Source organism: Manis pentadactyla, chromosome 2 (genome assembly GCF_030020395.1).
Source record: "Manis pentadactyla isolate mManPen7 chromosome 2, mManPen7.hap1, whole genome shotgun sequence".
Taxonomy (NCBI): Eukaryota; Metazoa; Chordata; class Mammalia; order Pholidota; family Manidae; genus Manis; species Manis pentadactyla.
In genome coordinates, this window is record NC_080020.1 from 215,811,959 (window position 1) to 215,836,261 (window position 24,303).

Below are 24,303 nucleotides of genomic sequence, written 5' to 3' on the forward strand. Positions count from 1 at the left end.
GTGAAGTCTGGCTGTGAATTAGTTTGCACTCCACATTGTCTGATGGAACACTCACTGGTCACGAAGCCTCAAGGTCCAAAGTGGCAGCATCTCTGGAGGCGTCTTTGCTGCCTGTTCCTCCTGGGGGCCAGTGACGGCCAGTGTGGTGAGAGCAGTTCTGTAGCCAGCCAAATACATGGTAACAATGAAAACCAAACTGTCAGCCTCTCTGCCTGCCTCTTCCTTTTTCTTCTGTCTTTGCTCTTCTGGTTTAATCCCTTCCTTCTAGGAGTGAGCTGAGCTAAATAAAGCCCTGTGCTTCTAGGGTAAGACTGTGCTGGGAGAGCTCTAGGCAGGCAGCAAGACTGTGAGGATACAAAGTGGGCTTGATGAGCCTAAAGCCTTTTCCTGACTGTACTTAACTGCTGTGGCTGGGCTTCTGCCAGCTGCTCAGCATATCCCGCATGTCCTGGCTGCCCCAGAGCATGGAAGATGGCAGATACACTCACAGTGATCAGAAGCCACGCAGGAGCAGGGCTGTGCAAGGGCTGCAGCGGACAGTCCACCCAACTTGGCCTCAGCTCCCGCCCTCCATGGGGAAGCCCTCCACTCCTGGTCTGGCAGCAGCAGTCCCCTGTTTGGGTAAACAGCTTTGGGGCTCCTAGTGGTCTGGCAGAAGGATCCACCCTGAGTGTGTGGTCATAATTCACATCCCATCACATCAAGCCTTCTGAACTTTTTGATACTACCAATTCTGCCTCAGTTCCAGTTGAGTGCTGCACTGTTCCCCCGGCCCCAGCCCTGTTGTTGGGACTGGCAGGGAGGGAGATGAGCTCTGGCTTTACTGAACACAGTTGGTTGCTAGGAAGCCAGATGCTAAAACCAAGTGACTTCTGAGTTGGGGTTTTCAGATGACCAGTAGAAGGTAGAGAACTGATCCTGCCACCAAGGCCACCCACAGGCTTCTGCGTGGAGGCTCTGGGAGAACCCTTGAGGTTGGCCAGCACAGGGAATTAAACTTGGGCCTTGGCTGGTGACACGGAGCTTTGAAACCTGGGTTTTCCACTTAGCAGCATTAGGTAGGTGTAAATTATGGTGAAATAGCAGGAGTTGGAATGTTCTTGAAGGGTAGGGGCTTTCAGAAGGGAGTGAGGGCTGGCATTACCAGTTGCCTGGGGCACAGATGAATGGGCCACATGCACGCATCATTCCAAAGTCTTCTCCTGCCCAGAGGCATATATATTCACTGTGCCTGTTGGTCCCCATGGCTCTCCAAAAAAGCAAGTGACCCCCAGAAATCCACTCACACTGTTCTTCAGTGGGCTAGCATTTATTCCACTAGTCCTTCAGGATTCACCACGTGATTGGCAAGGAAACCAAATGCTTCAGCATCACATTTTCTGTGCTCTACTTCCTGGCTCCCCTCCCTGCGGGGCTGAGGCAGCTTGCTTGGGGCATGAGTACCAACATGGCTCTGATGCTTTTAAGGTAAAAAAAAAAAATGGAAGAAATAAATAGGTAGGCTAGAAAAGGCAGAAGAGAAGGCTGGTACCTCTGGGGCCTGACACAGATCAGGAGAAAAAGAATCAGTGTGGTTCCAGGTGGGTGAGCTAGAGAAGAGCACAAGGGGACAGGTGGTGGTCCACAGTGGCTGAGGTGCTCTGGGTGCCAAGCAGGTCACTGCTTAAGGTCCAGGGCACAAAGATGTGAAGCCTGGGAACAAGGACAGGAAGCCTGAGCTTGAAGAGAAAGGAAAAAGGCTGGTCTCCCAAGCTACTGTGTTTCCCCTTTCTCACCCACCCCACCTGTGCCAGTGACAGAAGACCAGGGCAGGATGCCATGTGCTCACCAGAGTCCAATGATGGGGCAGGGGATGGACAGAAGCATGAGTGATTGAAGGCCACGTGCCTCTAAAATCAAGGAGTGGCTGACCTCAATCTACCTGCCCTTTCATGGAGTCAGTCTTCAGACTGGACCCAACCCTGGAGGATGGAGGGATAGTTGCAGTGAGCTCAGGGCAGAAGCCAGGGCACTAGGGACATCCGGGGAGCATCGGCTTCCCTATCCAGGTAAGCCAACAGCAGAGCTGTGCTCTTCAAAAGTTGTCACCCATGAACCAGAACCCCTGAGGTGCAGTGGTACAGCATGTGCTGGAGAATAAACCTGTGCTCAGGGCCGGAGACCTAACTCAGGAGCAGAAGAGGAAAGGAAGAGCATCCCACAGGTACAGAAATTGGCACCCTGACTGGGGCAGCTAAGACCAAAAGCCTACAGAGCAGAGAGGGCACTTGGGGAATTTGTGCTTAAGATATAGACCATCTTCTACCTTTGTCTCTAACCTGAGCCACAAGCTTGAGAAGCATGAGACATCTGTGAAGCTCTGCAGCAGGATGTGGGACGATGTGAAGGCCATGAAGCCCAGCTTTTGGCACCCCATGGGACTGCAGCAGTGTGTCACCAGGCCCAGCCCCCCACCCCCACCCCGTATACTCAAAGGCAAGACATCTCTAAGCAGGGATCTGACCCTAGAGGACCCCATTTCCAAGTGTATCTCCCTGGATTCCACACCCCTCCCCTGGAGGGGCTGCCTAGCTCCTAGTGTTGCCATAGATGGTCCCTGTAGGCAGGACCTACCCCCTAGGAGTGCTGTCCCCCTGCAGACCCACAGCTGGCCCTCAGGGCCTTTGCCCCAACATTCCAGTTGTGCAGCTATAAGCTATGAAATTCAGATCTTGGGCCGCCAGCCTTTGATGAACTGCATGATCTTCTTGACCTGCAGCTTAGTGAGGTGGAAGTCATCTGCTAGGATGTCCTCACTGAGCTGCACAAAGATGCTGCCATCAATGCGTTCTCGGGCAAAGAAGCTCACCACGTCCTCTGAGAGCCCGATGAAACGCAGACTTCGAGAGACCTCCTCCAGGGAGAGCGCAGACAGGTCAGCAGGGGGCTGCCAGGAGGAGGCTTCCCGGCCTCCCCAGCCTGTGGCCCCATCCCAGGGACTAGCAAGAGGCCCTTCCAGGCGCCCTTGGGTCAGGAGTCGTGCCCCACCTGCCTCTGGCCCCTGCAGGGCCCCTGGTGAGAGTGGAGAGGGGACCTGCCGCAGCACCAAACCTTCAGGCTCAAAGGCCTTGGGGGGTCCAAGTGGCGAAAGGCAGGGTCCAGGCCCAGGTGCCCCCACAGTTCTGGGTTCCTGACAGCGCAGCAGCTCAGGCTCCGGAGAACCGCCCTGCCCCAGCTCAAAGGGATCAAAGGGCTCCTGGGCTGGTTCCTGCCACTCAGAGGAAGAGGAGGAGGAGGTGGGACAGGAGGAGGTGGGAGCTGCTGAATAGGCCTGGCCTGATGAGCCCTGGCCTGGGGAATAAGCAGGGCTGGAGGTAGCCAGGAGACCAGAGGTGGCTGTGGGCCCAGAAGAGGTCGCTGAATGGCCTGCGGGGTAGGCAGGCCCAGAAAAGGAGTTGAGAGTTCCAAACGGAGCACAGCGTTTCTGGGGGTGAGAGGGCTTGAAGAGAGGTGGGCAGCTGTGGTAGGCCTTGACAGCGGGGGCAGCCCGACTGCTCAGGGGCTCTGCCAGGGACCGGGAGGCCTGGCTGGGCTGTGTGGTCGAGGGCAGGGGTCCTGAGGGTGGGCGGCTGGAGGACTCGCCCACCTTGCAGTCCCCCCAGGTGCAAGGGTAGCAATAGAGGGAGTAGGCATCTGGGGACGGAGAGCCACTGCCACTGCGGCAGCCCACCCTGTGGGCAGAGAGATAGACAGACATAGACGAAAGGGTAAGGCAGAGCAGGAGGGAAATGCAACAGTCACACACGACACAGCAAACCGCTGCTCTGCCAGGTCACAGAGGCCACCGCTCTGACCTCGGCAACACTTGGCAGGCACCCCAGCCCTCAAGGGCCTGAGACCCTCTCTGACTGTCTTTTCATCCGGCGTCCCCCACGCCAGGAAAAATTAAACTGAACCGAATTACATAAAAAAAATTTAAAATAGCAAGGAGCACTCCATCCTGTGGCAGATCCCAGTCTGGAAGGAACGAGAGCACTGCTCCCATTCAATGCTCCTCCTTCAGGAAAGGAGCAAGGCAGCAGGAAGATGTAGCACAAAGGGCTGGGCCCAGACCCCAGGGCCCTCTCCCCTGAAGGGAGGCTGCACCCTCTGAATCCCAGGCCTGAAGTGTTCCTCCTCCTCAGCACTGGCTCCCCGCCCTGCCCTCCCCAGCCTCAGTTCACCTCAGGAGGCCCCAGGACCAAGGGAAGGAGGGGGCTCACCCATCCTGGAGGCCAGAGGAATAGTAGGAGAGGCTGGAGCTGGGCGAATGGACAGGCTGCAGCTTAGGGAAGCGTGGGGGCACCGGGGGGCTGCCCGAGAGCCTGCTGCTGTCACTGCCTCCCCGGGGAGGCACAGGCGGGGCATTGAGCAGGCGACACTCCTCCTTCACCTGCAAGCAGAAGCCGTGACTCCACCCTCTGTCCCCAGGCAGCCAATGCCCTTAGCTTCCCTTTCGACAGTAGCTGGGCCAGGGGGGTGTCCGGGAATGACATTTTGCCCCATTTTACCAAGAGGCTACCTTGCTTTACACCCCAGCTACACACCCAGCCACCCACCCCCCCCACCCCTTCTAGTCTCTCCAGCCCTTTCTCATCCAGAGCCCACAACACATACTGTCCCCCATGACCTTGGAAATCCCCTATGAGTGTAAGAAAAAGAATACAGAAGTAAATTTTAAAAAACACTAAGTAGATATATTCCCTCCTCAAGGAAAAGGAGAGAATGATGGAGAAAATAAAGGTGCGACAGGAAGAAGAAAGGGAAGGAAAAGTATCTGCCATCAGTATCCCTTGTTGGCCACATACTTAAAGCAGCCTCCCACACTGCATGTTAATAGGTGTGATGCACATTCGTGCACAAGTACGGTTGGGAAACTGCGTTAAATACAGATAAATGGGTCTCCTTAGTGCAGGACTTCTCAAAGCCTTTAATAGACCAACACTCTGTGGCTCCAGACTGAGGAAAGGGAGGGCTGGGAATCACCACATTTTCTAAACTTATTTCACCATGAAACCTTTTCACTGGACAACTTAAAGGACTCCTGTTCTGTGGAACTTTCTGGGTAACGCTGTTCTGTCGAGGCTCATCTCTGATTCTGAGTATGGAGACCTATTGGCATCTCTGTCCCGATTCCCAATGTCACCGTCCTCGTATCCCTTAGTACAAATGCTCTTTCCCCTTTTTCTTGAATCCCTTTCCCCTTTTTCTTCTCCCCTTCCCCCACACCTCAGCCCCCGTCTGTCACACACTCCCGGGGCTGGAGGCTGAGATGCCAAGGATGGGGGACAGAACTTTGTTTTCAGGCCCAACCGTGCCCTGTAGCCTTGGAGCATAGAGTCTATAGAGCCCGGTCCCCGACCTCCCACCCTTCTCTTCCCACCGCGTCCACTCACCGCCTCGGATTTGGGAGGGACGGGAGGCGGCGGCGCCTCGGGCTCCAGGCGGGGCGGCCCGGCGACCCCGAAGGAGATGAGGTCGGGCCCCGGGGGCTGCCGGGCCCGGCCCTCGGCTGCCTGGTGCGTCCACAGCTCCTCGTAAGGGATCTCAGCGGGCAGCGCGGCGGGCTCGGGCGCGCCGGCCCAGTCGGGGCTCACGTACTCCTGGTCGCCGTCGCCGGGCGGGCCGGAAGCGCGGGCGGGCCTGGGGCCGCGCGGGGGCGCAGGCAGGCAGAGGCGCGCGCGGCGCGGGCTGGCGCAGTCGTCGGCCAGCTCGGCGGGCGCCTCGCGCACGGCGGTGGAGTACTCGTCGGGGTCGAAGCGCTCGCGGCAGTAGGAGGCGCTGTCGCGTACCAGGCGCTCGACGCGCGGGTCCCCGGCCAGCAGGCCCTGCGGGAGCGCGAAGCGCGGCGTGTCTGTGAGCAGCAGGAAGTGCAGCGGCGCCGGGCCCTCGCGGCGCAGCGCCAGTCCCAGCACCACCGTCTTGGAGATAATGCTGACCAGCTTGTAGCAGTGACCCTCCCGCACCGGGTGCAGGTCATAGGGGTTGCGCGGTGGCCGGCTGGGCACTAGCACGTTCACGGGGAGCCGCACTCGTTCGATGATGGCGCGCACCGTGTGCTCGCCCTCCTGCATTTGCAGCTCCAGCGGGCTGCGCGTGCTGAAGCGGCCCTGGCACTGGAAGGGCAGACTCAGGCTCTCGTTGGTGCGGTGGTTCATGCAGATGAGGCAGGGCATCTTGCCTTTGGTGGGCCTGCCGCCCCCGCCGCCGCCCGCGGCCCCCGCGCCCCCCGGGCTGCTGCCGCCCACCCCGGCCAGAGCCCCGGCGCGGCCCAGCTTGCGCAACAGGGTGGTGAAGCGTGAGCGCTCTTTGGTAGTCTTGGCGCACAGGATTTCCGCCTGGCCCATGAGGGTGAGTTCGTCGCCCGCGTGCAGTGTGAAGTTGTACACCTCGCTGTCCTCGCTGAACTCGCCCGACACCACCTAGGGAGCCCAGAAACAAGGCAAGGCCTTAGCCACGGCTCCAGGGAAAGTCAGCCCTGTAAGGCCTTCTGGGGTCTGGGAGGACAGCCCTCCTCCTGGGTACTTCCCAGGACTGAGACCAGTTCAAGAGCTGAACTCATTGGACTAGTTGGGTTGGGGAGGGGGTGGAGTCAGGAAACCCTCGTTCCATTCTGGAGAAGCCACATGGTGGTGGTTGTGCAACCTTAACAAGTTACCTCTGGGTCCTTAGTCACCTCTATTTGCAAGAGTTTCTGTAAAGATTAAGTAGACATACTTTGACAATATTCAATAAATGGCAACTTTTCTTATCATTATCTTTACAATTTGGGTGATGATAATGTTCTATCCATTCAACAAGGCTACTGTGGAGATAAATGAATTGGTGGATTAAAAAAGGGTTGTAAACGGCAAAGATCTGTAGACAAGTGGAGGGTGTTTGCACTGTATACCACACCCAACCACCACCCTTCTCAGCGGATGCCAGGACAGACTACCTTGGAAGGTCTCCAAGTCAGGGCATGACCTTCCAAACACACTTCCTCCTGCTTGAACACCTTTTCTAGGAAGTTCGTCAATTCAGTAGCTCATACACCCAGCTCTTCTGACATGGCCCGATTGTGCCAAAGGCCCTCAAGGGGCTTCCAAAAGCCACACTGGGACACCTTCTGCCTCCTGGACCCTAAGGGCAATGCTCCAACCAGGATCAGAGTTGCCCTTAGGGGAAGGGGTAGTGTGGGGGCACCATGCCTGGTGCCAGAAGGACTGACCTTGACACTGAAGGTGATGGCTTCCATCACAAAGATGCGGTCAGGGAAGACGCTGGCCACCTCCTCCACACTGCTGAAGTACCTCACTGGCTCCCGCACATCCCGGGCCTGCTCCAGGAGCTTGAACTTCCCTGCACAGGAGGGAACAGAGGCTGCTAGGGCAGGCCTGCTTGCCAGGAGCCTAGCCTGCATCCTGAGAAGCTTCATGGTCCCTACTATTTGCTACTCTCATCTCAGCTGTTCCTTCTAGAACTCAGGGGGGAATGAGGGCAGGTCTGTACTAATATGGGGTGAAAGGGGCTCCTCATCTACCTCGTCTCAGTAGGGAGGTGGGCACAGATCCCTAGCACCAGAGCCCAGCCCTCCCCCTCTGGAGAGCTTGTGGGTGTGTGATGAGGCTACTTGCTGTCTGCCTGCCCAGAGAAACTCAGGTGCAAACTGGCACCCAAACACTTGGACGTACAAGAGGCCTCTGACCAAGTATCAGAGTGGCTTTGGAGATACTGTCTCCTGGCTTGGTTCCAGACCCACTCTGACTTGCTGTGACCCTACACAAGTCTCTTTTGCTCTCTGGGTCTTCATCTGCGGGGGCTGGACCAGACAACCTTGGGCCCTGCCTGGATCTGGCACCCAGTGCTTCTGCCTTGGGTTGTTTTGACCCACACTGAATGCACTGGTGAGCCAGGGGCTCAGCCCCACACCTTGGAGGCCCTGGGAGGGCCACTCAGATACCAGCTCTGTTCCCAGACCCTGCCCTGGTCCAACATCAAGCCCCAGAGCCCCCCAGGCCTGTGACCTAAGCCCAGCAGAGGCGCCTTCCTCAGATAAGACCTCCCAGCCTGCTGTCCAGGGCTCTGCTGGGCACAGCAGATGCTCCCAGCAGACACAGACTTTAAAGAATGATGACAGTTCATGGTGCTGACACTCCCGTGTAAGCCATCTCACCTCACCAACTGCACACCTTTTATGTGCCTACCTACATGAGCACAATAACAGGTTGAGAAACTCGCCAGCATTGGGAAGGATGGCCTCTTCTCAGGCTTCACAGAGAAAGAAGAGAGTCTTGTCTAGGTGAAGGGATGACACACCAAGAGAAGACAAGGTGACTGCTTAGCAACCTTGGTCTTCCTGGTGGCTGCTCCTGTCACAGTCCACACAACTTTCAGGACACAAACATTTGTGGAGCACCCACTGCATGCCAGACACAGGGCTAGACCCAACAGAGGGTGTAAACCTGGGTAAAACAGTCTGCCCTCAAGGAAATCCAGATATAGTAGGTGTGACAGTGAGCACCCAGTGATGACAGGATAAGACAAGTGCTACAACAGACTCATGGAAAGAGCTAGAGGACCACTGAGTTAGAGGAAACCCACCTGGTAGTCTGAGGGGATCTTAAGAATGGAAAGAATTTACAGAACAGACACTCCACATGGAAGAACAGCATGAACCTTAAGACCCAGAGCCACCAAAGCAGAGTGTCCACCCAAATGGCGAGTGCCTGGGGGTGGGACTTGGGGAGGGTGATAACCAGAAAGGAAGCGGACGGTGAGTGGGTTATGAAAGGCCCACATGCCAAGCCCAGGCGGCAGGACTCTGATATGTGAGAAATGAAACCCGCTGGAGAGTTGTGAGCAAGGAAATAGCAAGATCCCAAGTCGACCTCTCTAGAGATAACAGGGAGGCCTCTCAGTAACAACCCAGTAACAGTCTGGGGTGCAGTGGCCAGAGGAGGCGCTATGTGGAAGCGAGACTGACTCATCAGGCTGGGATGGCAGCAGAGGGGGAGAAGGGGGAAGGAAGGGAATATAGCCACCAGCCTGGTCAGAAATGGAGATGGCAGAGGGGTTAAACTGGGAACCTAGAAGTAACACATTTTGGAACAGGAGCGATGCTGGAGAGGCCAAGGCCCTCCAGGTGGTGCTCCTAGGGCAGGTGAGCATGTGGGTGAGGGGCCAGGAGGCACCCAGTCAGAAGTACAGGCTGAACAGCGCCGCCCAGAGGAGCGCTCTTCAGCTGTGAGGCAGGTAAACGGCTCAAGGGAAAGGAAGAGTAGAGGATCTTAGTCCTTTGGGGACCTTCTTCCCAGAAAAATGTCCACAGTGTACTCGTAGTATGAACACACACACCAGTCTGTACACAGTGCTGAGGGGCCTGTAGCCCCCAAAGCCCAGCAGAAACCCGGAGTGAGAATCTCCCCCTTCCCCCAGTGCAGGGTATGAAGAACAGAGGGCCAAGGGCAGAGCCCATCACTCTCTAGGAGCTGAAGGAGAAATGAGAGCCAGGAAAGAGAAGGGAAAATGCCCAGGAGAAAGCTCAGAGGTGAGCCCCTGGAAGGAAGAGGTCTCAGATGTGCCACAGCCCTAGAGAGCAGCAGGGATAAACTGGGGAGGGGGGTCTGGCAAGAGCAGTCGTCTGGGGGTCAGGAAGCAGCAGCTGCAGGTCTGCTACCATCCAACAGTGAGCGGGCGCCTCCCTCACCCCGTCTCCTCCCCATATCCACACACGAGCCCCAGGCACAAGCAGCAGCGCAGGGAGAAATGCCGGCCGCCCCTTGTGCGGAGGGCTGGAGCCGAGGCAGGACTGAAGCCGGGGGAGGATGTGGTGGGGAAGATCGATGTAACCATGGTAGCCAGCACCACCCCCTCCGCTGCAGCCTGAGCCCAGCGCCGGTCATTACTGCCGGGAGGAAGGAAGGGAGACATCCCAGGAGTGATGCTCTGGCCGCTGGAAGCCCTTTCCTCCCCCTGCAAGCCCGGTCCTCTCCTGCCCTCCCTACGTGAGACCCGAGGTCCCCCGCGGCTCCAGGGACCTGCCCCACCCTGTCCTGCCTCTCCGGCCTGCCCTCCCTCCCAGGTCACTCAGGCGCCGCCCTGTCCGCCCCTCCAGCGCCAGCAGTCGCGTTTATCACGTGCTTCCAGCCCCTGACCCATGGCCGGCGCTCCAAAAAGACTGGGGGTACATGCACAGCCTGGAGTCTGCCGGACCTGGTTGACTCCCAGCTCTGGCACCAAACCAGCTGTGTGACCTTGGGCAAATTATTTCGTCTCTCTGGGCTTCAGTTTTCCCATCTGTAAAATGGAAACACACTACTGAGCACACAGGGTGCGTCTGCCCACTGCTCCGCAGGGCCAGCGGCCAACGCTGGGCAGCCACCCCGCGCTGACCAGCCGTTGCCCCTTCGGGCAGGAGGAGCGGGGCTCAGGGCAGCAGCTCGGTGGGCCACGCCTGTCCCCCGAGTCACGGGTTGGGCCCCCAACGCACTCTGCACGGCCGCCCTGCTGCCCTCGGCCTTCGCAGGTCCGGCGGCTCTCTCGGAGGTCCGCAGCCGCCTGCGCCTGCGCTATTATTAATTCATCAGGAGAAACCAGCGTAGAGCTGTGCACTCAGCTTCCTCCGAGGCCTCGGGCTCCCCGCCCGATCCAGGCAGGCCGGAGCCGCCCACCGGAAAGATGGGGTTGGGGCTGGGGAGGCCACACTCCTGCAGGCCAGCTGCCTCCCGTGACCACCATCACCACCATGCACGGGCACTCAGGGGGCACTAACAGAGATGGGGAAAGGGCTAGGAGCCTCCTGGACCCGCAGTTCCCTCGGAGGCTCTGGACCCTGGTTTACCAGATTTTTAATCACACAACTGAAGTGGCACAGGCCCTGAAGTCACATTTCCATCAGTGAGGGCTTTATCCAATCTGCTTTTTTATTCCCAGAAGAATCCCTGCGACCTCTCCCTGGACCATTGCCAGATACCCAGGCTGGGAGGCCTCTTGCTTGGGTGGGCCCCTCACGGGCACAAGGCCCAGGACAGAGCACCATCTTAAGAGATACTTGAGAGCATTTCCTCATCTTTTAAATGGGGTGTAGGGGCACCACCATCACAGGTTGCTGTAAAGAGCAGAAGCCATGGAAAGGGCTTAGTCCTGTTGTGCTGACTCAGAGGAGACCCTGGCAGGGCCAAGGCTGTACCTGTGAGGAAGAGGCTGTGAGCCTTCCCACCTCAGAGGGGAGGGTGGGTGTTAGCAATAAAAACACAGAACTGGGCAGGCTACTGGGACACCGGGAGCCTTGGTTTTCTTGTGAGTTAAAGAGTTGGTAGGACTTTCTGACAGGGTCACTGTGCATCTGAAATGATGAAACTGCTCAGCTCAGTATATCGAACACAGCACCTGGTCAACATGCAAGAGCTGTGGGAGCTTGGCCCACATGGGGGCATCCCTGGGATGGGGCCAACAGACTCCCACCCCTCCCACACAGGGGATGATCCTGCATTCCTGGTGTAGCACAGCAAGCCCAGCATGAGCCCAGGAATGAAGACGCCTGGGTTCTAGCTCTCCTCTGCTACTTATTAGCTGTGTGACCCTGGGCAAGTCACTTACCCTCTTATGCCCTCTGTTTCATCATGTGCAAAACAAATGAAAGGGCTGTACTTTCTTTTTTCAAACAAAATCTTATATAGGACCTTAACATCATATATACAACTGATAAAAGTAGTTCATTAGCGTAATCTTATTTAAAGTCTAAAATTTAAACATTCACTCATAAAGTCAATCAATGAAAACAATGAGTTTAACACAAAAATTGGGAAGCACAGGATTAGAGCTGACATAGCAGCACCTCTCTGTTCCTGAAGCTTTCTGGTTGCACACTATGGAGGAGGTTCTGGCAGATGTTCTTTGAGGGTCAATGCAAAACAGGGTTGGTTAATCAGACCGCTCAAGGTACACACCGATCTGTAGCTTGGGTTAACATTTGATGTCCATCAATTTGAGGGTGTAGCTATTTTTTTAATCATTTACAATCCATCTTAAAATAAAATATGAATTGAAGGTTTTCCCCCAGAAATGAGGACTCACAGAACAGGATGAAACCCACTGGTCCCTAACCCCAATCACCACCCTGCTAGCCATGTCCTTGCACACCCCTGCCATTCCAAGGAAAGGTTGGTCACCAACAGCTTTCCCCACCCCTTCCATCCAGCCTACGCCCACTGCTGGCTTTATGCCATCTGTCCCTAGCTGAGCACACCTGGGTACTGCAGAGGGATGTCGATCTTGGGACCAATGACATAGTGGCCCTCCTCCAGGGTGTGGGCTGTCACTGTTGTCCACTGGCGGCAGGAGTGAATGAGCAGGATGTCTCTTTCACTGACGCCCTCAGCATACTCCCCTGGAAGGCAAAGGGAGGAAAGGAGGAGGGGAAGGCAAGGAGAATATTAGTAGGGATAGAAAGAATAGGCAGGCTTACCTCCTCACCAAAACCCTGCCCAGGGGACAGCTCCCATGATTCCTGTCCAGGTCAGCAATGCTCAAGGGGCAGACAGGATGTCAGTTGTGACCTCAGGGCAGGGAGTCATGTCCCATCTCTCAGGACTCTGCTCCCCAGCAACCAGCCCAGCCACTGCCCTTCATTCATCATTCGGTTAGAGGCCCTGTCCCAGGCCCTGTGCTGGGGCTGAGGGCTCCCAGGGGATGAGCCCAGCTCCTGCCCTCCAGGAGCCCTTAGCACATGGGGAGGTGGGGAGAGATATGAACAGAGAATACAGGCTGTGTGTGAGGCCCGAAGTGCAGGGTGTCTGGGCACTCACACAGGGGAGCTACAAACTGGAGGGTGGTGGAGTGTTACACTGAGCTGGGCCTCAGGACCACCAGCAGAATTCCCAGCCTCCAAGTCAGTACCTAAAACAGGCAAGGAGGGCCTTGTAGGGGGCCCAGAGAAGGCTGAGATGGGGTTGTCCTTTGTGGGTCCCAGCTTGGAGGGCTCCCCCAGAGCCACTGATCACTCAGGGCAGGGGAATGGCAGGGCTTAGAGGAGCTGATTCCTGGCTGTCACGGGCAGCCCCTTTTCACCCACTGCCACGGGCCCTCTCCTGAATTCAGGGGACCTGGAAGGAGAGGGGAGAAGGTCTCAGACACCCCCATACCCTATCTCAGAGAAGTTGTTTCCTGGCTCTCCTTCCGTCAGCCCTTCATCCGCCCAGGCTCTGGAACACACTGATGATGGCTGGAGGAGGGGGTGGATTTAAAAGTGGGGGCCTTATCCTGGGGGAAGCAGCGCTAGGGCAGAGATATTGGGAGGGCCCTGGGCCCTGGAGGCTCCAACCCCAGCAACGGTTTCCAGGGGAGCAGGAGGGGCTGGCCCAGCTTCCAGGAGGCCAGTGGAACGTCTCCTGGCTGCAGCTGGTGGGCAGAGTGGGGGTGGGGGAAGCCTCTTTCCCAGCCCTCTCACACACAACTTAATTTCTTGCACCCAACCAAACGGAAAATGGTTTATTCCGATTATTCTGATGACAGGGGGCTCCATGAAGTGTGTGCTTGTGTATGTGGGGGGTGGGGGGAACTTGAGGGAGGGTCTGGCTCCCACTGTCTTTGAGGGGTAAGGGGTAGTCTGAGTTTTCCTCCCACCCCCTCACCTCCTGGGGCAGAGGAAGCACCCCTACTCTGTAGCCTCCTCTTAGGGCTCTCCTAAGCCCGAGCCCCCTTCCTACAGGGACCCAGGCCACAGCCTCTCAGGGCACACACCGACAGCCATGGGTCATGGTCACCAGCAGTTGAGTCAGCACAGCCACCTGGCCCAGTGACAGGGATTTGTTACCCAAATGATACAACTCAGTCCCATGGCCCCCTAAGGGGCTCCTTCCAAATGCATAGGCACACAGGGAGCTTTGAGACTTCAGGACACACTTGATTACATATTCACACTCAAAGTGACCACCGCCATATCCACCATATCACAGAGAGCTCGGCCATCACACCAGTTGCTCATTCACTCATTTATTTACTCAGTCCATAATCTTTGTTAAGCAGGAAGCCCTCCTTCAAGCAGCCTGTGGCCCAGCCTTGAGACAACAAACTATTAAAACAGGTGCACAGTAGGAGACAAAACAGGGGTGCCAGAGGTGTCAAGGGAGCTTAAAGGGGCGCTGCCCTGACTGAGCTCAGAGAAGAGCCCTCAGGACGGGGGATGCCGAAAGAGATGTGTGCGAAGCAGCCGGGCAGAACCTAGGGCCAGCATATCCCATTCACACGCAGACACGTACAGCCTTGCTGCTGACGCGGACAATCTCAGGAACAGGACGTTGAGCAGCCAGGCACCCCTGCCCGACGCCCGGTGCTTGGAGGCTACCACAGAGCCAGGCTCCTAGGACACGCTGACGTTCACTGCGCCCACTCCTCGCCGCGGCGGGTCGGAGGAGGGGCTGCCGGGCCCCAGGGAGAGGAGAGGAGCCTGTGGCCGCGGGACCCATTAGCATTCTGGGAAGCGAGTGTGCCAACGCAGGCCAAACCCCTATTCTTCTCACACACAAAACCCCCGGCCTGGCTGCCAGCCCCGGCTCCCGCCCCTCCCCCAGTCAAGCAGCCCCCTCTTCCCCCAAACGGTCCCCTCGTTTCACGCAGCCTCCAGGCGTCCCTTGTCGGGCCTCCACGCATGGTCTCATCGGCAGAGCGGCCCGGGCCCCCGGGCCCGAAGGAGAAGTGGGGCGAGACGCGGGGGAGGGCCGGGGGCTTGGGGGCACGCCCGGCGGGAGGGCCCGCTCGTTCTGGCCTCTCCCCGAGGTGGCCTGGCCCGCCCGAAGCCGAAGCTGCTCCCGGGGACGCGGAAGGAGGGTGCGAGACGAGTCCCAAGAGGGGCCAAGGGGCATGGGGGGAGACAGAGTCCGAGGCCCAAGGGATGCGGGAGGACCGAGGTGAGAAGAGAGAAACAAAAGGACAGCGAGGGGTGGGGCCCGGGCGGGGGTCTCAGGGCAGAGGAGGGCAGAGGAGGGCAGGCGTGCACCGACGGGGCGGGCGTCGTGACTCGGCCGCGCTCGGGGCGCCAGCGGAGCCGGAAATTTTGTCCCGGGCCCGGCCTCAGTCCCTGTCCCAAGTTTCTGTCCCTGTGCCTGTTCGCGGGGCCCAGGAGGACGCGCACCCTGGTTTCGTGGGTCCCCGGTCTCTGGGGAGGCGCTCCAGGAGCCGCCGGGAGCGGGAGGCAGGGGCCGCATGCTCACGGCCCTGCTAGCACCTGCCTGGAGAGTCCCCGCTTTCCCCACGGACCCCAGTCGCCCTTCCCGGCACCCCCGGTACCTGGCCCGAGGCAGGCGAGCGTGGGCAGGCGGCAGCGGCTGACGATGAGGTCGAGCGGGAAGGCGCCCATGCTCCAGCGCAGGCCGGCCAACCCGGCCGCCAGCTTCTCCATGGCATGGGCGCCCTCGGGGCCGCCGTCCCGGGGCCCCGACGGCCAGTCCCGCGCGGCCCGGGCTCCCGCGGCCGCCGCCACCTCCCGGGGCCGCCGCGCGCTCCCAGCCTGGAGGCCGGGCCGGCTGCGGGAGTCACGTGGCCGGCCTCCCCGCGGGGCGCCGGACCCCGCCCCCGCCCCAGCTCCCGGCCCGCGCCCCCGCCCCAGTCGCCGCCAAGTCCCGCCTTCCCGCCCAGCCGCTCGCCCGCCCCTCCCGGAGCACCCAGGTGACAGCCGGGGATCGAGGAGCCCGGGCAGGGGCCTGGGGGGAATGGAAGACGCGAGGCGGCATCTTGGGCTCGGGGGTGGTGTCAGCCTCTCCTCCCCGCCGAACGTGTCTGGACTCCTCCTGGTCCCCCGGGAGCGGCGCCTCTCCTCGCCTGCTCGTGCGCCAGCCTCCCGGAGCCACCGCCCACCCCGCGCCGGTTCTGTTGCGCTTCCCAAAGCTCCTGCCCCGAGTCAGCCGCTGCATCCCAGCAGCGTCGCTGCCTCCAGGACATTTATCACCTCCAGCTTCACGCAATTCGGCGGGGCCGCCTCATTAGCCACATTTTACTGATGAGCAAACTGAGGCTCAGAGAGGTCACGTGGCAGCTTGGACCTGAACCCGGGTTTGACTACGAATCCTGTTGCCCTACCTGGTTGTCGCCGCAGCCTATCATCGCCCTCTCAGACCTCGCCTCTTTCCAAGATCCCGGCGCCCTCTTACCGATTTTCACAAGTCCTGAGAGCCAGATAGCTCCCCACGTTCACAGCTGTGTGAACGCTCCCGCACGCTAAATGAGACAGGTTCAGACGTGTAGCGGGTAGTGGAGTCCCCTCTGTCTCTGGGGGCTACCGGACCTCTCGTTCCCTTCTCTTAATTTGCTCTTCCTTTTCCGCTCCCTCATCTCCTCCTTCCAACGCCTCTTGGCTACAGCTCCGAAGCTCTTCTTGGGAAGCCCTGCCCAGAAGCTGTGGTGGCTTCAACTGGGCCACCTGGCCGGAGGACTTCCTTTGCCCTCAATGTGTCTGCAGCGCCCCCCTGCAGGTGATCAGGGGCTGGCGCAGTTCTGCCGAGGGGCAGTGCATAAACCAACAATTGGGCCTTAGCTCCCAGGCTGGGGCTTAAAGGGCTCTATGGGCCCGGTCCTCAGCCTGGTACCCTAGGGAGACGCCCACGCACAAACCCTCTCTTCCGAGGTGGGTGACATCCGCATCATCTGACCTGAACCCCAAGAGAAACGGCACCCGGTAAGATGAACGCAGCTCAGCAGGAAGAGACATTTGAGATTACTTGTTCGATTGCCATCTTTTGCAGAGGAAAGGAAGGGAGACTGCAAGAGCAGAAATGCTTTGCTCCAGGCCACACTGCATGACAGAAACGGAGCTGTGAATAGAAGGCAGACGTCCTGCCTCCCAGCCAGTGCCCACTCCAAAGACCCTCTGGCCCAGCACAGGGAGCCCCCTACCCCACGTCCCCCGGGGAAGGCGAGGCCACTCAGGCTTTCCCTTCCTTCAGCCAGCACACAGGTGGGACTTGGGGGTAATTCAGATGGATAGAAGCCCTCTTGGGTCTGTGGAGGTTGGGTGTTCTTCCCTAAGGAAGTAGGTAAGAGAAACATGGTAGAAGGGAGGAAGAAAATAGAAGAAAGAAAGTGCAGGAGTCCAATAACAGAAGGTCTCAGGTAGGAGAATGAGGATGTTGAGAGGAGCAAGTGAATGAAAAGGGGCCTACTTAGAGTCACTTTTCTTTTCCTGCCCTGCAGGACTGCTCTACTTGGTGACCATACAATTTGTCATCCAAACTGGGATGCTGTGGAGAGTCAAGGAGGTGCTGAGACAACAGGCATAAACCAGACTCTGGGACAGCAGGTGTAAACAGGGCCTGGGGCCAAGTGACCAATCTCTCTCCAAGGGACACCTCATCTACAGGGATTTCACATGCTCATCATCACCGGCTCGCCTCAGCTCAAGACCTCAGTTTCCAGCTGTGCCTCTCCACCCCAATCAAACATTCACAGGCATTCCATTTCAACAAGCACACTTGAACTTGGCCGTCTTTTATTTCCTACCCTAGATAAGCACATCACCTTTCACCTAGTCCCTCAACCTGGAAATCTCCTTAGCCCTTACATCCACACTGGTCACCAAGCCCTGGTAATTCTGCCTCCACCAGATGTGGTGTAGCCCTTCCTCCTTTCCTAGGCAGCTGTCCAGCCTGACTTCAGTTCCTCCTCCCATCTTCTCTCCCCAAACCACCTTTCATATTTCACACCACAGCCCCTGTAACTCTGGATTCCTGCTGAGTCAGGGACCACACAGGTATGAGGTATCAGGCAGAGACCCCCAACTGATGGACCCACCTCCTAACTGTTGTAGAATGTTCCAGAGTTTCTCCAGGGCTTCTTAGTTATTGGCACAACTCCAATGACCTGATACAAGTGGTGGAATTGCCCAGACACATACATCTCTTGATTTGCTTGGGGCTCAGGAGCCATGTAAGCAGGAACTCAGCTTCACTTACAGTCAGAACTGCTTTGATCTTAGATCTTAGACTGAGATTGCTGGAAGACAGCTTGCAAGCCAGAGTGCCAGGAAGCACCCTAAGGGAGGAAGATGTTCAGCAGAGGCCAGACTGAGCAGCTAGGTCTGGAAGAGAGAGAGCTGGGGGCCTAGGTGCTGTCCAAGACCATGCCTGAGCTTCACCCTCTGGGAGTCTGTGTGGGAGTCTGTAAGGGCTGAGGGACTGAGGAAGAACGGGGTCACTGGGACACAAATAGCAGAAGGTTCCCTACTGGCTGTAGGGGAGGATGCATGAGAGGTCAGTGGTCTGGGGAAGGGGACAGGGAGGGGTCATAGCCCTGGCAGAGGCCCACTGTTGGCCCAGATGTCCGGCCATAGCAGAGGTTGGCCAAGCTGCCCGTGAGTGGATAGAGTGGTCAGTGCAGTAGAAAGACTGCAGAAGAGGCCAGCAGTGGCTCAGGTTATGTGTAAATCAACTCCACCCCATCTAGAAGACAGATGGCCTTCTCTGAGCCAGTGAACTACTAGGGGAGGCCAGGGAACATTTGAGTAAGCACTTCCAGAAATTCTAGAAAATATTGTGTCCAACTTTTTAGGTCAGAAAATTCCAAATGTACACAGAAGTAGAGGTAATAGTCTTATGAATCCTCCCTCTTGTACTCATCTTCCAGCTTCAACACTTACCATCCCATGGTTGATCTTATTTCTATTCCCATACCACACAGTTCATCCATTTAAAGTGTACAGTTCAATGTTTTTAGTATATTTACCATATTGTACAACCATCACCAGGATCTACTTTTCAAACATGTTTATCTCTGCCCAAAAACATAAAAAAACAAACAATAAAAAGAAAACCCCTATCCATTATCAGTCAGTCCCTTTCTTCAGCCCTCCCCCTTTCCCTATACAACCACGAATCTATTTTCTGTCCCTAGCTGATTCTGTGCATTTTCATGTAAATGGAATAATAAAATATATCATTTTTGGCGGCTTAACTTAAGTTTAAAGGTTCATGAATGTTGTACCATGTATCAGTACGTAATTACTTTTAATGAGTAAATAACATTCCAGTGTACAGATATACATTTTATTTATCCATTCATCAGTTGATAGACATTTGGGTTGTTTCCACTTTTTTGACATCATGAATAATGTTGCTATGAATATTTGTATACAAGTTTTTGTGTGGACATGTTTTCACTTCTCTACCTAGTGGTGGAATTGCAGGGCCATATGGTAACTCTATCTTTAACTTTTTGAAGAACTGCCAAACAGTCTTCCAAAGTGAGTGTACCATCTAACATTCCCACCAGCAGTGTATGACAGTTCCAATTTCTCCACATCCTTGTCAACACTAATTGTCTGTCTTTCTAATTGTACCACTCTAGTAGTATGAGGTGGTTTCTCATTGTGCTTTTGCTTTTTCTTCATGAGTAATGATGTTAAGTATCTTCTCATGTGCTTATTGACATTTGTATGCTTTCTTTGGAGAAATATCTAAATCCTTTGTTTTTTTATTGTTGAGTTGCAAAAGCCCTTTTTTATATTGTGGGTATCAGTCCTTTATCAGAGATATGATTTGCAAATGTTTTCTCCCCTTCTATGAGTTGTCTTTTCATTTGATGGTTTGCAGCACAAAAGTTTTTTATTTTGATGAAGCCCAATTTCTTTTTTCTTTTGTTGCTTGTGTTTTTGTTGTCATACCTAAGAAACCATGGTCTAACTCAAGATTACAGAGATTTACTCCTGTTTTCTTCTAAGAATTTTATAGTTTTAGTGCTTACATTTAGGTCTCTGATCCACTTTGAGTTCATTTTTGTGTACGGTATGTGGTAGGAGTCCAGCTTCAATCTTTTGCATGTGGATATCCAGTTATCCCACCACCATTTGTTGAAAAAGCTATTCTTTCCCCCCACTTAACTATCTTGGCACCTTTGTCAAAGATCAGTTAAACATAAATGTCTTCTTAGAACTCTGAAACAGATCTTAGATATAATTTTATCTGTAAGTATTCAAACATGTATCTTTAAAGATAGGAACTGCTTTTTTTTTTTTACAAAATATAATGGCAATAATATTACACAACCATAAAACTAACAATATTTTCTTAATATCATAAATATTTAGTCAGTGTTCATATTTCCCTAACTATCTTGTTGAGGAATTTATTAACAATTTACTTGCACCAAGGTCCCAATAAGATCCATACGTTTTTTTTTCCTTGCAATTTATTTGTAGAAAAAAGTGGATTAATTGTTCTATAGTGTTTCCCAAGTCTGGATTTTGTTGGTCCAGTTCCTTAGGGCAACTTAACATGTTGTTTTGTCTTCTGATTTTCTCTAAATTGTTTGTAGAATGTAGGTAATAAATCAAATTCCAATTGAGGTTTGTTTTTTGGCATAGCTATATTATAGGAGATGGTGGTTCTTCCATCAAGAGGCACATAATACCAGGTTGTCTCTATTTTAATGATGGCAGCAGCCCATTGTGATCATTGCTTAAGTGTCATCTTCCCTTAAAACACTTAATTTCTGGCACACCACACCACTGCCATAGAGTTTATTAAATTGTCCTGTAGACATTTACTGATATACACCTCCCCCACTGTATCTATCATATTTTATTTCCCACAGGGACTAGCATGGTGTCTAACTTATAGTAGGCATCAACAGATAAAGCAAAATGGCCCTAGGGCTAGGAGGATGGCATTTGAAATCCAGTGGCTGTGCAAGTTACTTAAACATCTTTCCATTGGTAGTTAAGAGCCAACTTCAAAATTTCAGAAATTATACAAGTGGGTTATTTCTTTTTTTGTTATTGGTTTTTAGCTCAAATATAATTGATACATAATATTATATTGGTTTCAAGTATACATATAGTGATTCAACAGTTATATACATTATTAAATCCTTACCCCAGCTGGTGTAGTTACTGTCAACATAGAAATATGTTCCAAAACTATTCACTACATTCCCTATGCTGTAGTTTCATCCCTGTGACTAATTTATATTATGACTGAGATTTTGTGCTTCTTTACCCCCTTCACCTATGTCACCCACCCACCCTAACCGCCCCCCCATGGTAGCCACCAGTCACTTCTCAGTGTCCATGAGGCCGTTGCTGTTTTGCACATTTTGTTTGTTTTGTTTTGTTTCAGATTCCATATATAAGTGAAATCATGGTATTTTTCTTTCTCCACCTGGCTTGTTTCACGTAGCATAACATCCTCTAAGTCCATCCTTGTTGTTTCAAATGGCAGGATTTCTTTCTTTTTATGGTTGAATAATATTCCATTGTGTATATGTACCACCTCTTCTTTATTCATTCATCTATTTATGGACACTTTGGTTGCTTCCATATCTTGGTTACTGCAAATAAAAGAGCAATAAAATATAGGGGTCCATATATCTTTTCAAATCAAAGATTTTGTATTTTTCAGGTAATTCTTAGAAGTGGAATTACTGGGTCTGCAAGTGGGTTATTAAACACAACTTTTATCAAAAATTAAATTGTAAACAGTTACAAATAAATTATGTTAAACAACTCTAATAAAACTTAAACTTATCACTTCCTCATTATTTTATTACATTTTACTATTTTTTAATGTCCTTGAAGTTATATATATTACATCTGTATGGTGGAAAACTATAATGGTGTGCTGTGACTGTTCAGCTCCTCCTGGCTCTCTGTTCAGTAATGTCATGTTGATAGCTTCAAATCAGCCACGGTGGGAATATTTACACCACAGAATTTGGCAAATGCTTTGAATCAGAATTTTCCTTTTTCTTAGAGAGTGGTTGTAAACATTTACCAGTACACCATTGTCTTTCACTGCTAAATGGGATAAAAATAGTACCCACTTCATGTAGGATGTACATAAAGCACAGTGTCAGGTACACATCTAAATAAATAGTAATCATAAATATTATTATTGGTATCTCTTCATCTCTGTACCAGGCAGCTGAGGGTAGCTGTACTGTCATGAGGCATTTCTAATCAAATGCACCATGGAATACTACACACCCATCAGAAATGATACCTACAAAAGAGCTGTAATGACTTGGGGAAATTCTCACGGTATAGTGTTATGTGAGAAGTCAGGTAACATTTCATGAATGAATGAACTATTAAAAAAAGGAAAAACCAAAAGAAACATGCTCTAATGTTAAAAGCGTTTGTGTTTCGGTCATGGAATAGTGATATTGTTTCTCTATTTTTTATTTTTTATTTTTTTATTTTGGTATCATTAATGTACAATTACTTGAACAATATTACGGTTACTAGACTCCCCCTATTATCAAGTACCCCTCACATACCCCATTACAGTCACTGTTTCTCTACTTTTTAAGTATTTTCCAAAGTTTTTATGTAGTGAAGAGGCATTTATTTGATAATTAGAAGACAGTGCAAACTTTACAAATGAGGGAATGGGAGTTGATGGTGTCTGAGGCCCCATCGGCCTCCAACATTGTGATATTTGAATGTTCTTCAAGCAGGCATTTTGCTGCCCACCAGAGGGAGCAGCTCTCAGCAAAGCTAGTCCCCTCTGGGCTGCAGGCCTGCCAGCCCTGGGAGAGAGGGACGGGGTCAAAGTGAGTGGTCCTGGGGAGCAGGTCTTCCACAGCCAGCCACAGCCAACTTCCCTCCTCATAGGGAGGATTACCACCCTGTGTCCACATCCAAACTATTTCTTTGACAACAGAAATTGTTTCACTCCCTCTTTATTCAAATTCAGGCATTTATTACTTGCATTAAGCATACATAACCCTTTGTCTTCCATTCACTCACACTCACTAAGTCATTTCCATGGATACAGTTCCAATCTGTTGTTCAAACTGTGTTTACCATTCTTCAGGTGGTCTTTTGCAATATCAAGAGCCAGACAACTTATGAAGTATGTGATTTAAATAATATAATAACTATTTATCTCAACAAGCAACTCTGGCTATGCATTATACAGACTCAGGATTGTGACTGTGACTTCAGATGTGTATCAGCTGAATATTCTTGGGGTCAGCAGCCAGGGCTTGTGGTCACACCATTCCCATGGCAGTTGCCTGCAATGTACAACAGAAAAGGTACCAGTTTTATAAGGAATCACATGTGGACATCAGTTAACTGACATCATGGTTATTTATTCCAGTGACATTAGTACCCATATAGAGGACATCATCTATTTATTCCCCATTGGGCAGTTTGATAATATATATCAGTAGCCTTTAAAACATGTGTATAATTTAGAATGAGTTTCATTGTGGTGGAGTTGCAAACAACATAAAAAACTCAGTGGCTTAAATCAACAGTTTTATTTCTCACTTATACTACATGCTCACTGCAAGTCACCTGGGGATCTGACCTCAGACATCTTCACTCCCAGGCTAATAGAGGAACTTCAGTCTAGAACATCTTCATCAGGGTGCAGTAGGAATGTGGACATGGGATTCCTATCAAGCAGGGAAGTTCAACTCTACCACGTGTTGGCAGAAGAGCTGGAACTGTCAGTGAACAGCTGTACAGTGAACTACTGTAATGGGTTTGGCCTCTGAACCCACCCTCCCAAAAAAACCCCAGGACTTTTTCTTGAGTATGTAATCATGAATTTGCTCAAAGATATCATTATGTGATGTTGATAACAGTGTTGCTTGTGATAACTGAAATTCAGAAACAATCTATGTGTTGTTCAACAGGGAAATGGTTGTAAAACATCCATTCAATGGAATACTATTCAGCTGTTAATATTTTAAGTAGTAAATCTGAGTTTAAGTCCTAGCCCTGTTAAAAAATTTTTTTTCACCATACTTAAGTAAAAAGAGAAGTTTACCGAACAGTATGACTTTATGCACGTGCATGCGCATGCACGTGCACACGCGCGTGCACACACACACACACACACACACACACACACAAGACTAAAGGAGACACACCAAAATTTTGCTTATCTGTATTTTCTACAGAAATTTGAGAATCAGCATGTCAATTTTGTTTAAAAATCCTGGAGTTAGGACAGTGACTGTGAAGGGGTATGTGGGGGGGACTTGGTGAAGGGGGGAGCCTAGTAAACATAATGTCCTTCATGTAATTGTAGATTAATGATACCAAAAAAAAAAAAAATCCTGGAGTTAGCAGAGGCTCCAAGAATGAACTAGTGGTTACCAAAGGGGAGCGGTGTGGGAGGCTGGGTGGGGACGGAGGGAGAAGGGGATTGAGGGGTACTTTGTTTAGTACACATCGTGTGGGGGGTCACGGGGAGAACAGTGTAGCACAGAGAAGGCACATAGTGGATCTGCACCATCTTGCTGCACTGATGGACAGTGACTGCATTGGGGTATGGGTGGGGACTTGATAATATGGGTAAATGG

At 52.9% G+C, this 24,303-nt stretch overlaps 1 protein-coding gene across 1 annotated transcript; it reads right to left on the reverse strand.

Moving 5' to 3' along the window:
• Window positions 1–135: 135 nt before the first annotated feature.
• Window positions 136–15,510, reverse strand: GAREM2 (GRB2 associated regulator of MAPK1 subtype 2). The gene is made up of 6 exons (XM_036881912.2): window positions 15,286–15,510; window positions 12,248–12,388; window positions 7,229–7,359; window positions 5,415–6,440; window positions 4,242–4,411; window positions 136–3,710 (listed from the first exon to the last, which is right to left on the reverse strand). Exons 1-6 carry the CDS (start codon window positions 15,395–15,397, stop codon window positions 2,705–2,707), a joined length of 2,586 nt encoding a protein of 861 aa, XP_036737807.2. The 5' UTR covers window positions 15,398–15,510; the 3' UTR covers window positions 136–2,704.
• Between the last annotated feature and the right edge of the window lie 8,793 nt (window positions 15,511–24,303).

Coding starts and splice junctions, on each gene's coding strand:
- GAREM2 (XM_036881912.2), bottom strand. CDS start 15,397: ATGGAGAAGCTGGCGGCCGGGTTGGCCGGCCTGCGCTGGAGCATGGGC. Junction 7,360..12,247: donor CATCCCTCTGCAGTACCCAG/GTGTGCTCAGCT, acceptor CCTCCTGTGCAG/GGAAGTTCAAGCTCCTGGAG. Junction 3,711..4,241: donor TCCTCTGGCCTCCAGGATGG/GTGAGCCCCCTC, acceptor CTCTGCCCACAG/GGTGGGCTGCCGCAGTGGCA.